We start from the raw sequence: 17,251 nt of genomic DNA, 5'->3' as shown, positions 1-17,251 counted from the left end.
TTTTGTGAGATGGTGGCGTGAGTGTGGACATGGGGCTCACAGGGAGACTGAGGGGGCGTGTTTTCCTACTGGGTGCACCCACCTGGTGCTTCTTGCGGGTGAGAGTTCCCGAGAGCAAATGTGAAATCCACGCTCTGCTCAAATGGCCCCAGTACATCACTGTGTGGGAACACATTCGTGTTTTCAAAATTCGCGTCCTGGCAGGACGGACGGTTTAGGTATGTGACCCGGTCCGGAAAGGACACGCTCTCTGCTGCCTCGGGCCTCACCCGGTGTCTCCGTGCAGCAGGGAACTGTGACCACCGTGAGCGTGTTGGGCTCGTCCTGCCAGTTTCCAAAGACCCTTTTACAAAAGCTGCAGAACTGAGCGGCCCCTTTCCCAGGCCAGGGGTCCGTGCAGGGGCCTGTGTCACCGTGGGGAGCTCTTGAGACCGTGTAACGGTGATGGCGAGGTCTTGAGACCGTGTAACGGTGATGGCGAGGCATGCTCGTCGGTGGAGATTTTCGGATGATTGTCGTGTGTGTAAAGTGGATTTTGCTGGCCCCCCCCCCCCCCCCCGAACTGGATGCCGTTGCTGTCTAGGTGGGTTGGGCATAACTTCCAACAAAATGCTTCTTCCAGCAACGGAGGGAAGTTAGCAGGGCACCTTTGAGGTTTGTGCCTGGTGGAAATGGGTTTCTCTCATCCTGCTCAGAGCAGGTGCCGCATCACTGAGCGTCCTTTCCGTCCTTTCCGAGGATGGGGAGGTGTTAATTGATGGGCTGTGGCTTCCCTGCTGTTAGGAGGTGTGAATTGCCTTAGGGTCCTGTCCAGGCATTCCTTTAGAAAGCTGGGCAAAAGCATGGAAAGATTTTGAAGAAAAAGTCCTTTCAGGAGCAGCTTCTGGGTTTGCACTGAATTTGGAAACATGGTTCGCGCCTCGTCTCTTGCTGAGCCTGCCCCCTCCGGTGGCTCTGGTTTTGAGTCTTGTTTGTTTGCTTGTTAATCCTCAACCAAGGGTATTCTTTCCACTGATTTTTAGAGATGTGGAAGGGGAGGTGGGTGAGGGAGAGAGAGAGAGAGAGAGAGAGAGAGAGAGAGAAACATCGATGTGAGAGAGACGCACTAATTGGTTGCCTTCCACATGCACCCCAACTGGGGCCAGGGATCCAACCTCCAACCCAGATACATGCCCTTGACTGTGAATCGAACCTGCGACCCTTTGGTGTGCAGGCGGATGCTCTAACCACGGCTGGCTTTGATTCTTCCTTAGGGCCCCCCGCAAGCCCCCCACAGATGATGTTTTAAATTATTACATTCTTGGCTAAGTTTTCTTACCTGTTCATTTAAAATTTTTTACTGTGGCAAATATTCATAGCAGAACCATTTTAATAGTTCTGAAGTGTATGGTTCAGTGACACTAAGTACGTTCACATGGCTGTGTGGCCGTGGCCACCGTCAACTCCAGAACTGTTCGTGTTCTCCAGCTGACACGCTGCCCCCATGACACACTGAATTCCCCACCCCTCCCGCCAGCCCCTGGCACCTACCGTCCTACTTTCTGTCTGTGAATTTGACTGTTCTAAGTACTTCATGTAAGTGACATCACACACTTAGCATGTGTGTTTTTGTGTCTGGCTTATTTCACCGAGCGTCACGTGTTCGGGGTTTATCCGAGCTGTAGCAGGTGTGGTTCTTAGCTGGCTTTTCTGGTGACTGGTGTCCCAAGTCTGGTTTTAGGCCCCCACCTGGCCCTGCACCCTCGCTGGGCCTTGAACGCTGGCCTCTCCTTTGGAGGAGAGGGTTCTGCGAGATTCACCTCCGTTCTCTTCACTTGGTTCTGGCACCTTCAGTTTAAAAAACAGCAGGAGTCTAAGAAAACAAGAAAGCAGAGCGATGTCTTGGAAGGGGTCTGGGATCCTGGGTTCAGCCGTCAGGCGGCCCTTCGGTGCGGTGCGCGCAGGAACAGGCCCGGGAGAGTGACAGTGCTTGGGGCGGGGGGGGGGGGGGGGGGCGGCTGAATCCGAGTGGGTGGGCCTGAGACCTGGGTGAATGGGCGAGCGCTCTCCCCGAGGGAGGCTGCCGCAGGCGTCAGTTTCACTCTGCAGCGCGCGTGGGCGAGAGCCGATTGGATAGGGTCGGAGCCTGAACTCAGGCCCGAGGCCTCGGCCCTCCGGCCCTGCCTTAGCCGGCGTTCCTGTCTCACTGCTTCACAGCCCTTCACTCTGACCACTCCGAGCCCAGACCAAAGCCCAGACAGGCAGCCCCACGACCTCAGCATCGACGTCTACAGCCGCACGCTGTTCTGGACGTGCGAGGCCGCCAACACCATCAACGTGCACCGGCTGGACGGGGACGCCATGGGCGTGGTGCTCCGTGGGGACCGGGACAAGCCGCGGGCCATCGCCGTCAACGCCGAGCGAGGGTGCGAGGCCGGAGGGGCAGGCGGACACCGTGATGTGGGGGGCTGCGCCCCGCCGGGGCTGGGAGGGGTCTTCCATCCCCCACTTCCCGATGGGTCAGGAGTCCCGCCACGGCAGCCAGAGCAGGACGTGGGGACACTAGCTCGTTCCGGCCTCAGCGGGAAAGCAGACACTCGTGGGTGGCCTTCCCAGGAGGCACGTGAGGGGAGGGGCGGGTTTTGCTGAGAGACCGGGAAGGACGTAAGTTCTAATTCGTGGGTTCTGTACCATCCCCATCAAGCTCGAACCCTGTACGAAAATCCCTTCCGTAGCATCGCAGGTGGTGGCTGGCTACTCACTCGCATATGTTCCGCCACAGGGAGCTCACTACCTCCCAAGCTGGCTGTCCCTGGCACAGCTTCCCCTCCTGAGAGCTGTTTCCCTCCAGGAAGACCCCTGGTGCGCCCCCTGCGGGCCTGCGGGTTCTCTGACGGGTGGGAGGCACCTGGGACATGATGATAGACTCGGAGGGTCCCAACGGGAAAAACCAGGGTGGGAGGGGGACCTAACCCACATGACAGGAAGCCGACTGGCTGGTGCTGTGTGAGCTGCATCCTGACAGGAGATGGCACCTGTCCCCCCACTCCCCTCCCACAGGTACCTGTACTTCACCAACATGCAAGACCGAACAGCCAAGATCGAGCGCGCGGCCCTGGACGGCACCGAGCGTGAGGTCCTCTTCACTACGGGCCTCATCCGCCCGGTGGCCCTCGTGGTGGACAACACGCTGGGCAAGCTCTTCTGGGTGGACGCGGACCTGAAGCGCATCGAAAGCTGTGACCTGTCAGGTACATACCCTGGGCGTCCTCGGAATCGGGTCCCTGGGCAGCCACAGGTCTGACCGTGGCCGGGACGTCCGGCCTCCCTTGTCATCAGTAACCGTGGTAGTGGCCGTGGTTGTCGGGGACCTGCTGTGAGTGGGCACAGCTGGGGCTTCACGTTCACCTCATGTGGCAGAGGCCGAAGACGAGGCTCAGAGAGGGCGAGCACGTTGCCCTGGCTCCCACAGCGCGGGGTGGGGCAGGAGTCCGACCCCAGCCTCTGCCTCCAGTGCCCAGGTCCCAGGTGGGCCGCCTTCGACCAGGAGGCCCGCGGCTGGAGAGGAGTGGGAGTGGGTGCGTTGAGGGCCTTTTCTTCCATAAGGTGGGGTGGGGTGGAGGGCGGGGTCCTGTGTTCCTGATCCCAAGGCTGTTGCGGGTGGGAGCAGGGGCAGTCCGGGGCTGGTCTCAGATCTGCTCCAGCTCCAGCCCCAGCGTGGAGTCCTGCAGGCTCCCTGCCAGCCCCTCCTCATCCTCCCGAGCCAGGTGTGGGTCGTGCTGTCGCGGTCGGCTGCCACTCAGGGGCACTTGTCCCATCTGCAGGGGCCAACCGCCTGACCCTGGAGGATGACAACATCGCGCAGCCCGTGGGCCTGACCGTGCTGGGCAGGCATCTCTACTGGATTGACCGCCAGCAGCAGATGATCGAGCGCGTGGAGAAGACCACGGGCGACAAGAGGACACGAGTCCAGGGCCGTGTCGCCCACCTGACCGGCATCCACGCCGTGGAGGACATCAGCCTGGAGGAGTTCTGTATGTGGGGGGTGGGCAGCGGTGTGGGGGGTACCCAGGAAAGGGTGGGCCTGGGCTCACAGCACAGTGACCCCGAACCGGCCCCCTTGGGGAGAGAGGAGGTCGGGCCGCTGTGCGGAGTGGTGGTGCTGAGGCCCTGTTCTCGTGCTTGGCTCCTGGAGGCCTCCCTCAGGCCCGCTCCCTGCCTCTCAGCGATAGATCCGAATCTCCTACTTCCTCCAGCGGGAGAGCCCGCTCTGCTTTTCAAGGACCCGTGGGTAGATTTGGCCCCGCTTTAAGTCTCCCTTGCAGTTAACTCGTCAGCTGACTAGTAGCCTTAGTTACATCTGCAAACCCATGGGCGCGCTAGCTCATCGCATCCCCTGTGTTGGGGGTTTGGGTGGAAATTTGGGGAGCGTTTAGGATTCTGCCTGCCACAGCCTGCTGTCTATGCCAGGACCACTTGTTCCTCTGTCCCCTCCATATATGACCATGTAGGGTGCGTGTGTGTAGGTGTCTACCTGAGTGTCTGTCTTCTCACTCTTCATTCAGTAAATGCACCTGGGCTGACAGCGGGGCTGAGCAGGGCCATCGCTTTCTCTGTCCTGTGATGCCCAGGGTCTGGCCAAGTTCAAGGTGCTCGCCTTCAAGGCCCTGGGGGATGTCCGGCTCACCAGCCTTACCCCAGCCCCTCATCCTCCCACTGGCCAAGCGCCTGCTCCCTGGAGTCCCTCTGTCTGGTCACCTTTCCTTCTCCGTCTGAATAACTCCTAATTCTTCACTCAGCTCAGGTGTCCCTCTCTTGTGGACGAGCTTCTACCCTCAGACCCCCCTCCCTGCCACGTGGTGACTGTCCTGCCTCCCAGGCCCTGTGCTCACGGTGTCATTGCCTTACCTGTATCTCACAGTTGTGCTACTTTGCATCTGAGGAAAGCAGGGCTCAGAGAGGGTGTTGTTAGCTTCCCCTTGTCCGTTGGCTGATGGACACGATGGGGCTTGGATTTGAGGCCAGAGCTCATGCTTTAGCTCCTGGGCTTGTCTCTTGCTTACCTCCAAGTTGGCTGCCACGTTCATTAGAGTTACCTGTGAAGTACAAAGCCTGGGTCTGAGTGAGGTCTTGGCTCCCTGGGTGTGACCTCTGACACAGTGACTCTGTCACTTGTGTGTTGACTGCTAGGGGCGGAGCCAGTGCTTTCTGCCATTCCTGCCGCAGGGAGGTCAGCCCCCCCCCTCCCCAGGCTCCTGCCTCTGGGTCAGGTGTGGGTGCATTGCTAGTGGAATTGCAATATGCGCACTCCCCACAGAGTCAGCACCTGCTGCTTGAGCTCCCCTGCCTGTTTGTATCCTGCAGTCCCCGTAACAAACCACCACAAACTGGGTGACTGAGTGCAGCAGAAAGGTGGCCTCCCCTGGCTCTGCAGGCCAGAGTTTGGGATCAAGGTGTCTGTGGGGTCAGCTCCCTCTCCAGGCCCTGGGATGGCTCTCTGCCCCTTCTAGTTTCTGGTGGCTACAGGCGTTCCTTGTGGCCGCATCGCTCCAATCTCTGCTTCTGCCACCACACCGCCTCCTCCCCGGTGTCTGTCCCTTCATCCCCCTGTCGTCTCTTATGAGGACACTTAGCATTAGACTCAGGTCTACCCAGATAATTCAGAATAACCTCAACTCCGGATTCTTAACTTGATTATATTTGCAAAGATCGTTTTTCCAAATAAGGTCCTATTCACGGGTTCTGGGTATTTGGATGTGGACATATCTTTTTGGGGGCCACCACTCAGCTCTCTACACCATGAGAGGCAGGCAGGTGGGCAGAGTAGAGTGACAGTTGTAGGCACAGTGAGAGCTGGGGAAGGTACGCTGGGCTGTGACGTTGGGTAAGTTTGGTAACTGCTTTTGGCCTGCGTTTCCTCATCTGCAAAATGCAATGTCACTAGACACAGACTCTGGAGGTTGCCCTGGGAATTAAGTGGGAGGATCTGTAGGGGCCTGGCCAACACGAGTGCCGGCTCTTGTGAGTTCTCCCCTGGCCCTCATCCCCTCCACCCTCTGGACTGCAGTCCTGAGGTGGGAGGCAGAGCTCGACCTCCTCCCTTCTTGTCTCTGCAGCGGCCCACCCATGTGCCCGGGACAACGGCGGCTGCTCCCACATCTGCATTGCCAAGGGTGACGGGACACCACGGTGCTCATGCCCAGTCCACCTCGTGCTCCTGCAGAACCTGCTGACCTGTGGTGGTAGATATGACCTCAGTACTTTGTGTTGGGACCTAATTCTCTGCCCACTGGTTGCTGCCCTGCATTTTTTTATTAAAGTTATAGTCCCTGTGGCCTTCAGTCTCCAAAGAAAACTGTCTCCTTATCATCCTCTCTTTTCTAACATCAACATTCAGGGCAATGCATTTCCCTCTAGGCCTGGCTTTGGCTGCAGCCACAAATTTTCATAATTTGCATTTGCATTTTCAGTTAGTTCAAATATTTTTAAATTTCTCATATGGCTTCTTCTCTGATCCATGTGTTATTTAGAAGTGTGTGTAATCTATACTAATAATAGAGGAATATGCAAATTGTCCGGGACACTGTCACAGTAACAGTAACAACCAAATAGCAGGCTACGTGGGATGACCAGGCCGGCAAGGGGGTTAGTGAGGGACAACCAAACCACTGAACAGCAGGCTGCATTGGGCGACCAGGCCAGCAGGGGGGGCAGTTGGGAGCGACCAGGCCAGCAAGGGGGGCAGTTAGGGGCAACCAGGCTGGCAGAGGGGGGCAGTTGGGGGTGACCAGGCTGGCAGGAGGGGCAGTTGGGGGTGACCAGGCCAGCAGGGGGGCGGTAGTTGAGGGTGACCAGGCAGGCAGGCAGGTGAGCAGTTAGGAGCCAGTGGTCCTGGATTGTGAGAGGAATGTACCCCCCAGAGCCTCCCACGTGCTCCCCGGACCAGTTCACCTGTGCAACGGGGGACATCGACTGCATCCCCGCGGCCTGGCGCTGCGACGGCTTCCCGGAGTGTGACGACCAGAGCGACGAGGAGGGCTGCCCGGTGTGCTCGGACGCCCAGTTTCCCTGCGCGCGGGGCCAGTGCGTGGACCTGAGACTGCGCTGTGACGGTGAGGCTGACTGTCAGGACCGCTCAGATGAGGCAGACTGTGATGGTGAGGCCCCGCCCCGTCCGGCCCTACCCAATCCCCATCCACCAAGGCCCTGCTCCTATTTCACCCCCCACCCCCATCCCCCAATCTGGCCTCTCCCCGGTTTGGCCCTACCCAGGCTCTGCCCTGTCCATATCCTTTCTGGAGCCGTGCAAGTCCCCTGAAGCCACTTGTCCTACCCTCTCCTAGGTCTCTGGCCACAAGGGTAGCGTCTCTCTAAAACCTTTGCCAGGAGAGAAATCGCCAGGTCCTCCTCAGCTTGGGAGGGAAAGAAGTTGCTTTTTAGGCCAAATCTGGAAAACCTTGCCATTTGCCCCCTTCCTGCCCTGCCAGGCAGTTTGACTTGAAGGCGGAGTGTAAGAGTCAGTCCTGCCTTCCTTCGTTCAGTCCACAGTTTTACAGAAACCAAGACAAGTCCTGTAGCTGGATGTTCATGGTTTGCACCTGGGTAAATTCCACCCCACAAGGCAGGCTGGCCTCCTGTGACCTGTGTGTGGGGTAACACTTACCCCTGAGTAGGTTCTAGCCACTCATGGAACCAGGAGTTACCAAGAGATGGGCTTTGTCATCCCAGGTCCACTGTGACCAGCAGGATCTGCCTTTAGACCAGTGGTTCTCAACCTTCCTAATGCCGCGACCCTTTCATACAGTCCCTCATGTGGTGGTGACCCCCAACCATAAAATTACTTTCGTTGCTACTCCATAACCGTAATTCTGCTACTGTTAGGAATCGTCATGTAAATATCTGATATGCAGGATGTATTTTCATTGTTACAAGTTGAACATAATTAAAGCATAGTGATTAATCACAAAAACAATGTGTAATTATAGATGTGTTTTCCGATGGTCTTAGGCGATGACCCCTGTGAAAGGATCATTGGACCCCCAAAGGGGTCGCGACCCACAGGTTGAGAACCACTGCTTTAGACCTTGGCAGGGAAACCTCTCTCTGTTTCCCCTGTGAGTTTTCCTTGTATAAGTGACCTGCTTGGAGGTTCCTGTCACATGTTGCTAACACCACGGCCCCAGGACGGCCACCGAGCCCTTAATGGGTCACTCTTACTGCCTCCCCCGTAGCCGAGGGTCCAGTCTTAGATAACTCGGGTGCTGCCCGGTCACGGCCTGCCGCCCCTATTCACGATTAACGTCATTTCCCTGGATGTTTCTGTAAAGTCACCGTTCTGAAGTCTTTCCAGCTGAGAGACCCTTTGGGAATTTGGACTGGCACACTGGCCTGAGGGCTAATTATGGTTTATTTACCTGTTTTGGTAAATAAACTTTGATTGGGACACAGCAGGCGCATTGGTTTCTGTCTTGTGCTGGAACAGCGAAATCGAGCAGTTGCAATAGAGACCAATGGCCCTCAGTGACTAAATACTGAGCCCAGCCGTACCCTCATGCCCGGCACTGTGTTTGGCCTCGATCGTGAGGAGGGCAGGAGCCCCATCAGGAACTGTCCCCTCCCCTTCCCATTGTAAATGTTGCTTCCGGTGCACATGCTGCACTCACAGCCAGCCCCAGTGTAAGCTCTGGGCACCACCATCTGTTTCCGAAGCCTCCAAGTGGTTCTCAGGGCATCTGGGCAGGGCAGGGAGAGTTCAGATGGCAGGTATGCCCGGTGGCTGAGCCCCTGGGCAGCTGCCTTCCTGGCGGGGCTCCAGCTCCTCCCCGACAGCATTCGGGCGCAGGAAGGGAGGCGGCAGCCGTAGTCAGTACCCAGCCTCTCTCTTCCTCCCGCCGGAAAGGCTGCGAGCTGCGTTGGTCACTTGTGTGGATGCCTATGCCTTCAGTTGAGCTCGGCTGAGACATCACCTGTGTCCTGCCCCCCCCAACCCCCCGCTCTGGGGAGCCAAGGCTTCTGGTGGGCGACCCTCTAGCTGGCTCACCTCCTGTACCTGGAGAGTCTTGGGGCAGGGGCTGGGTGAGTCCCTGCGCTCTTCATGCCGAGGAAGGAGCCTGATCAGTACCGTCTCTCCCCTGCCGGCCCTGACCCCAGCATTGCAGCAGCTTTGGGACAAGGGCCATCGAGGGGAGGGTGAAGGCTGGATTTGCCGTCTCCCTGCCCAGTCCTAGAAAGGGTCCGTGTGTCCCTCTACATTTGGAACCCAGATCTCCCTTGGGTCCTGGGTGGCGGGGCAGGGAGCCACGCCGCGCCCTCTGACGCCTCTGAGTGCCAGCTTCCCTCCTCGCAGCCCTCTGCCTGCCCAACCAGTTCCGCTGCGCCAGTGGCCAGTGCATCCTCATCAAGCAGCAGTGTGACTCCTTCCCCGACTGCATCGACGGCTCCGACGAGCTCATGTGTGGTGAGCCGGCTTCCCAGGGAGGGCGGGGTCCCCCCGGTGCTGAGGTTCTGCCTCGGAGTTGGGGTCCAGAAGGGAGAAGCGGACTGGGGCAGTGTTCACAGGGGCTAGGAGGTCGGGGGTCCTTGGTCTTGCTAGCAGGCAGGGAAGCTTTCCCCGAGTGGAGGAGGCTGGGCAGCTGAGCTGAGGGGAGAGGGAGACCGTGAGCTCGGGGTGTTCCAGCTGGGAGAGAGGCACGGGCAGGCCCCCTTGGGAGAAGGCATGCACAGGTGCCAGGTTTGGCCTGAGTGTAAACTGTCCTGCTCCTGCCCAGGCACCTCAGCCATCAGTGGCATCGGTCAGGCAGCAGGCTTACCCTCGCCAGAGCTGTGCCCATGTTGAGTCTAGAGCCCAGACTCCAGTTCCTGTTCTGTCTGAATCAAAGACAGCGTTCCCAGGCCCCAGGGCTCAGAAGCCCAAGGAGCACCTCCCCAGCTCAGGACGCCCAGAGGACCCCGGCATGCACCTTTGCAGCCCCTGGGCCAGCTCCTGGCGTTGTGGGCTGGGCTGAGCCCCCTCAGCCAGGCCCTGTCACAGGATTTCTGCGGGGCTCCGTGAGCCCTGCTAGTGAAGGCCCTGGGCCCCTGGCACACCTGTTAGCCCAGCCCCTCTGCCCAGGTGAAGTCCACTGCTAGATGGGCTAGGACCGTGGTCGGCAGACTGCGGCTCGCGAGCCACATGCGGCTCTTTGGCCCCTTGAGTGTGGCTCTTCCACAAAATACAACGTGCGGGCGCGCACATACAGTGCGATTGAAACTTCGTGACCCATGCGCAGAAGTCGGTATTTTGTGGAAGAGCCACACTCTAGGGGCCAAAGAGCCGCATGTGGCTCGCGAGCCGCAGTTTGCCGACCACTGGGCTTCTGCTGCCTGCCCCATGCCTAATGCCTGGTGGTCAGTCCTGGAACCAGCCCCAAGGGCCTCCTGGCCCAGCTCATGACTCATGGGAGCAACTGTGTACTTCCAGCCGCTACAGAGAACGCTGGGCAAAGGGGGTGAACATGAGGCTGCTGTGGGGGAGTCACGGTTAAGGGCCCCTTGGGATATACATAGAGCTTAGCCAAATGGAGGAGGCGGGGGAGGAGCGTAGAGGGAGGAGGGGGGAGGACGGTGCTCCAGGCAGGCCAAGGGGGCAGCGGGTGGGTGGGACTGAGGTTAGCATGAGTCCCCAGCCCAGCACCCCAGCATCCCCTCCTTCCGGCCCCCCGTCAGTGAGTGCCGGCCCCAGGCAGAACCAGTTCCTCCAGGGCCCACGGTACCCCACAGGGGGTCTCCCCACAGGGGAGCCTGTTCCTGTGCAGCTAACCTTGACCCCCTCTTCCTGTCTGTCCCCTGGCAGATATCACCAAGCCGCCCTTGGACGAAGGCCCGGCCCACAGCAGCGCCATCGGGCCCGTCATCGGCATCATCCTCTCGCTCTTTGTCATGGGCGGGGTCTACTTTGTTTGCCAGCGTGTGGTGTGTCAGCGCTACACCGGGGCCAACGGGCCCTTCCCGCACGAGTATGTCAGTGGGACGCCTCACGTGCCCCTCAATTTCATAGCCCCGGGAGCCGCACAACACGGTCCCTTCACAGGTAAGGAGCCGCGATGTGCAGGGCCCTGGGCAGAGGTGGGGAGAGCAGTCTGGGCAGGACGTGGGTGAGCGGGTCAGGGATGCTGCTGCCATGCCCCGTGTCGTGCGTGTGGCAGACATCACTAGTCGGTCACAGCACGCAGGCTCTCCTGAGCTTCTACTTGGCATCAGAGTCCTCAGTGCAGACGCTGCACAGCTACGGCCCGTCCTTTGGCCTGGGGGTTGTGGGCAAGCTCTTTGGATTTAACCTTCAGTATTCCTTTTTTTTAAAAAAATAATTTTTACTGATCTTTTTTCATTTTTGAGAGGAAGGGGGAGAGAAACATCCGTTTGTTGTTCCACTTGTGTATGCCTCCGTTGGTTGATTCTCATATGTGCCCTGACCTGGGATTGAACTGGCAATCTGGGCGTATCAGGACAGCGCTCTGACCACTGAGATACCCAGCCGGGGCGTTTAACGTTCTTGTGGAGCACGTCTTGAGTGTTCGGGGGGGGCGGGGAGGGGGAGACGGGTGCTTCGCTTCGCTCTAGAATCAGAGTCACTGGGTATATAACAAGCAGTTTTGTCCTGAGCGCAGTTAGGACGGCGGCTGCACAGTTAAAACCACGGTGAGGTGTAGTCCACCAGGACCAGGGACCTGAGAGGCCACAGTGTGGATTCCCAGGTGGCACTGCCAGGCTGAGCCCATGGTTCACGTCCGGCCAGGGAGGTGGGGTCAGTCAGTGCTCAGCCCCGAGATGGTCCCTGAGGTCATCTCAGGGCCACCTTGGGGAGTCCTCGGTGCCTGCCCAGCCCTGGGTCCCTCTCTCCTGTCCTGTTCCCCTGCCCAGAGCTGGCCTTGCTGGGACTCTGACGTCTGTGTGCAGATGAGGCCTGATTCTGCTTGGATGTGGGGGTGGTCAGGGGTTTCTCCAGAGCTCCAGAGTCCCCGGAGAACAGGATCCTCTCTGTGCCGGGCGACCCTGTGCTGAGACCCTCTGAGTTCACTCCCGCAGGCCCACAGTGGCACCTGGGGGAGGTCTGTGGGTCTCCCCATTTTACAGATGAGGCTCACACTGGTGGTGGGCAGAGGGCCTTACTCACCTGGACCTGGGTCTTGTGGGCGGCAGGAGCTGTGGAGGGCCCTCTGTGTCTGTGGGGTACCCCAGCCTGACCTGCCCTCTCCCCTCCCCCCGCAGGCATCTCATGCGGCAAGTCCATGATGAGCTCCGTGAGCCTGATGGGGGGCCGGGGCGGGGTGCCCCTCTACGACCGGAACCACGTCACCGGCGCCTCGTCCAGCAGCTCCTCCAGCACCAAGGCCACGCTGTACCCGCCGGTGAGTGGGGGCGGGAGGAGGCCTGGCTGGCCGGGGGATGCCTCTGGGACCTCAGGATTCCTGGACTAATTCGCTGTTCCGCCAGAGAATTCCCCTTCCTCCCCTACAAGCCTGCCATTTTCCTCTCCAGCGACACTGTTTCAGTTGAGAAAAGGGCATGCCTTGTTCATCGGGGATAATCTGGGAACCACACAAAAATCTAGAACGGAAGTTCCACCCATCTTCCCACCTCCTCGGTTGCTAGCAGGCATTTCACTGTCCGAGCGCAGTCTCTGTTCTGCACTCTGTCTACATGGGGTACTCAGGGGTCCCTGTGCAAGCCCCCCCTCAGCATCCCCACCAGGAACACTCTGTTTTCCAACCAAGTTCTTGCTGGTTCCCAGAAAAGAGCTGGGTTGTTTTCTAAAGGGCAGGCCCTCATGGGGTGACTTTTGTGGCTGAAATGCTCCTTGGAGCTGCGGGCAGCCCCAGTGGGGTGAGGGGCTGGCTCTCACCAAGCCACACCTGGTAGCAGAACAACTGTACAGTGTCCGAGCCCCGCTGGGGGGTCCCTCGTGGGAACCCTCTCCCTGAGGTTGGCTGGGGTACCCTCTTTTCCAAGAGCACAGCTCCAGGGTGACTGGCGAGCTTGAGGCACGCAGGTGAGCCTGTGTGTATATAAACATCGGAGTCTGAAGGTTCTGTTTTTAATCCTTTGAAACCTGACTCCCTATGACTGGATGTTCTGAGGTGAGGGCAGCCCCTGGAGCTTTCTCTGGGGTCTCCAGCAAGCCCACCTGCCAGGGCCAGGCCTTCCTGCCCCTCTGGGTGTCCCGCACGTCCAGGGTGTTGCCTCCTCCTTATCGGCCCTGAGCTTGGCAGGCCTGGAAGGGGAGGAGGGGGCAGCAGCAGCTGTTATCTGGGGTTCGCAGGACGGGAACTGAGTCTCCTGGAGGCTCCAGGACCCGACTGCGTTTCGGGGCAGAGGCAGGTAGGACCCAGAAGCCTGGAGTTTAAAAATACCAACCACCACTCCTCTCGTCCTCCCTGCTGACTCTCACATGCCCCACGGAACCAGCCGGAGGCACCGGGAACCCCTGTAAGGCCGAGCTTGCCCCAGGAAGCAGCCCCTTGGCCTCCCGTGCAGACACCGGAGGCTCAGGAGACTGCCTTTTCTGTCCCGGGCTCTGCTGGGAACTGGGGATCTTATTGGCAGCAAGAGGTGACATGAACAGCCAGCTGGGTTTTTTTGTTGCTGTTGTTAGTCCTCACTTTCGGAGAATGGAAGGGAGGGAGTGAGGGGTGGGGGGAGAGGGAGAGAGAAACATCAATGTGGGAGAGACTCATCGACCAGTTGCCTCTCACACACGCCCCAATCGGGTGGAGAGCGAACCCGCAACCCAGGTATGTTCCCTTGACTGACAGTCGAACCCGTGACCCTTCGGTGCGTGGGCCAACACTCTAACCACTGACACATATTGGCCAGGGCCCAACCATTGTTGTTTTTTATATAACTCACGTACCATACAATTCATCCACTTAAGCTGTACAGTTCAGTGGTTTTTAGTATATTCATAGATATGTGCAACCATCACCATGGTTCATTTTAGAATATTTCATCACCCCAAAAAGAAACCACATGGAGCCAGCTATTTTTAAAGTAACGACACGATTTTGCATCAGTAACGCATGTTCATGGTACAGAATTCAAAAGGCACAATAGAATGCGCAGGGAAGGGGGCCCCTCCCAACATGAGCAGGGACCCCCTTAGAGCAACATTCCATGGCAAGATTCCTGTGTGTGCTTCCTGAGTAATGTTACATCAGCAAGTATACAAGAGTATGGACTTTATTTTCCAAAAAGAAGAGAGTAATTTTTTTACCTTTCAAAAAAAGGTTTGTATTGATTTTTAGAGAGAGAGGAACAGAGAAATAGACACATCAATGAGAGAGAAACGTTGTTGATCAGCTGCCTCCTGCATGCCCCCTACAGGGGATCAAGCCCATGCCCTGCCCAGGAATTGAACTGGCCACCTCTTGCTTCCTGGGTCAATGCTCAACCACTGAGCCACCAGCTGGGCTTGTTATTTTGGGGGCAGGGGCAGGGTACTTCTTGTGGTGACTCACCGCGGTCAGGACAGACCCTGACCGGGGAAGCAGGTCTTCTCAGCCCTGTTTTAGAGATGAGGAAACCATGGCCCAAACAGGTGAACTTGCTCACCAGACAAGGGGGCCTGGGAGGTGTGGGCCTGCTGAGCTGGTCTGCTCTGGGGGGACACCTGGCGGCGGTGGCAGGACCACACAGCTGCATTGGGCCTCTGTGACCCCCGGTTGGCTCTCCGCAGATCCTGAACCCACCGCCGTCGCCCGCCACGGACCCCTCCATGTACAACGTGGACGTATTCTACTCTTCGAACATTCCCGCCCCCGCCAGGCCCTACAGGTGAGCAGTCCCTGCACCGCCCTGGTGGGAGCGGCTGGCTGGGCCTCCAGGGGAGCCTGTGGCTGGGAGGGTTCGGTCCACGTTTCCTAGGAGGAAGAACCTGGGAGAGGTTCAGGGTGGTTATGAGCACATGATGGACCCTAGTCCTGCCTCCCCTGGCTCTTCTCCTCCTCACCGGGCTGCCCTCCACACCAGAGGACCGGGTCTGTGTGTTGAGGCCAGAAGCCCACCGGATCCCAAATCTAAGTGGCTCTTAAGCCGGGACAGGCAGATGGGGCCTGGAAGAATGCTCCCACTCATTCCGATCTTGGCATGGCTGTGGGACCCTGGCAGTGATGCCGGGGATCACATCTAATCCACATTGAGTGCTGGGGTGGCTCTGCCTTGGCCCCCCCACCCCCCGCTATCATCCTCCACGTGGTCTACATTGGGGTCACAGACCCCACCTCCCTTGGTGGGAAGGGGGCACTCGAGCATGTTGAGGAGAAGTGGGATCTGGTGTGCTGGTCTGTGTCCAGGGGCCAGTCACGACCTGGGGTGGGGGGGGGGGTGACCCTCCTGACTTCAACCTGGTGGTCTCAGCCAGCTGGGCTCCAGGTGCACTGGGCCCCTCACCCCAAGTGAACTACCTGATGGGGTGGGTGGGGGTGGGCTCTGGCACATGCCCAGGCCGCCCAGGTGCAGGCAGAAGCTCTGGAGTGTTGGAGGCCCCTCTTTCTCTACTGAGTCACCTGGCACGGTGGAGACTGAGGGAGGCGTCACCTGCCATCTAGTGGCCGTTTCGGGAACTCCGGGCCGAGCAGGGGAGATAGGCAGTCTCTGGAGAGAGACACCTCTTTACTGGTCACTGCCTTGTTCAAGGACCTGCTGTGGCTCCCCAGTGCCTCAGGCCGGGTCTGTCCCCAGCAGCCTCGTAGGCCACTGCCCCAGGGCTGTCACACCCACACCAGCCAGGCCGGGCCCCTCAGTCTCTGGAATACCCCATGCCTTGTTCTGCCCTGATTTGGGTGTCACCTCTGATACCTCTTCCCTTCCCACTGCCTGTCGGGGTCCCTTTCTGCTCTTGGGGTCCTGTGAGGGGAATCCTCCCCCTACACACTTTCCTCAGCACCAGGCACCCCTTGCTGGCTCCTCCTTCCTGCCCCTGTGAGCCCCCTGTGGCCTGGAGCTGGGGCTCATAAACACACCGCGATCCCAGCCCCACACGCAGGCCGAGTGGCAGCCCGACACAGGGTTCAGCGCGCAGGAGGTGTCTGGGCGGCAATGCCCTCATGGAGGACAGCTGGGTGGTACCTCTGGGGTCAGGTTTCTTGAACCCAAGATGGGACCCTTCCAAGCCAGAAGGACAGTATATAAGGGGGAATGGTCGCCGAGCACTTTTCTCCTATCAGGGAGTTTCGAGCATTTTCTATGCAGAATCTCATTTAACCCTCACAAGTCCCTTTTGAAACGGGTGCTGCTCCATTCTCCCCATTTCATCAGTGAGAAGCTGAAGCGAAGAGGGGTTAAGTTGCCCAGGGTCAACCCGGTAGGCTCTGCAGGCCTTGTTCTCCGTAAAGGTGACTTTGGCCGGGGGCTGCCGTGTTCGCCAGGGCCTGGGCTTGGGAGCCCTGCCGGGGAGGTGGAGGCACGTCTACTTAGAGATGGGGATGGGGAGGTGCAGAGGCCACGTGACTGGGGGACCCCTGTGCCCATCCGGTCCTCAAATCAAGCCCCACCCCGCTTTCTTTGTCCCGTGCAGGCCCTACATCATCCGTGGCATAGCGCCCCCGACAACGCCTTGCAGCACTGACGTGTGTGACAGCGACTACAGCGCCAGCCGCTGGAAGGCCAGCAAGTACTACCTGGATTTGAACTCTGACTCAGACCCCTACCCGCCCCCGCCCACCCCCCACAGCCAGTACCTGTCGGCGGAGGACAGCTGCCCCCCTTCGCCCGCCGCCACGGAGAGGAGCTATTTCCACCTCTTCCCGCCCCCGCCGTCCCCCTGCACGGACTCGTCCTGACCTCGGCCGGGCCCCCCTGGCCTCTCTGCGCCCCTGTAAATAGTTTTAAATATGAACAAAGAAAAAATATATTTTATGATTTAAAAAAATAAATATAGTTGGGATTTTTAAAAACATGAGAAATGTGAACAGTGATGGGTGGGCAGGGCTGGGGAAACTTTGTACAGTGGAGAAAATATTTATAAACCTTTTTTTTTTTTTTTAACATCACTGCCATTCTTCTGTGCCATGTGTGCGTTGGAGGGGAGTGTCCCCACGGAGCGAACTCCGACCTCTGGCCCTCCCCTGGACAGCCTTTGTCCTCCTGGCCCAGGCGTCTCGCTTCATCAGGCTCCCGCGTGGGAGGGCAAAAGCCAGCGGGCAGGGCCAGCGTCATGGCTGCAGTCGTGAAGGGCCTCGGGCTTGATTTCGTCTCAGCTGTTGCCATCCTGAAATTATAAATAGTTTTTGAGAAAGAG

At 58.6% G+C, this 17,251-nt stretch overlaps 1 protein-coding gene across 2 annotated transcripts in view; it reads left to right on the top strand.

Moving 5' to 3' along the window:
* Positions 1–17,251, top strand: part of LRP5 (LDL receptor related protein 5) — a 74,366-nt gene extending 57,115 nt beyond the window's left edge. Inside the window, exons 14-23 of one of the 2 annotated variants that reach the window (XM_059709849.1) lie at positions 2,197–2,405; positions 3,040–3,230; positions 3,804–4,013; positions 6,096–6,221; positions 6,900–7,091; positions 9,326–9,436; positions 10,811–11,047; positions 12,226–12,365; positions 14,690–14,787; positions 16,529–17,251. In XM_059709849.1, the coding sequence (XP_059565832.1) occupies positions 2,197–2,405; positions 3,040–3,230; positions 3,804–4,013; positions 6,096–6,221; positions 6,900–7,091; positions 9,326–9,436; positions 10,811–11,047; positions 12,226–12,365; positions 14,690–14,787; positions 16,529–16,793 (1,779 nt within the window). In that variant the 3' untranslated portion in view covers positions 16,794–17,251. Of the gene's footprint in view, positions 1–2,196; positions 2,406–3,039; positions 3,231–3,803; positions 4,014–6,095; positions 6,222–6,899; positions 7,137–9,325; positions 9,437–10,810; positions 11,048–12,225; positions 12,366–14,689; positions 14,788–16,528 lie in introns of both variants that reach the window. The other variant, XM_059709850.1, reaches the window with a different exon arrangement.

This window comes from Myotis daubentonii, chromosome 9 (genome assembly GCF_963259705.1).
Source record: "Myotis daubentonii chromosome 9, mMyoDau2.1, whole genome shotgun sequence".
NCBI classification, from domain to species: Eukaryota; Metazoa; Chordata; class Mammalia; order Chiroptera; family Vespertilionidae; genus Myotis; species Myotis daubentonii.
Note: the sequence above shows the minus strand (reverse complement) of the source record. Positions and strands in the feature narration are given on the sequence as shown.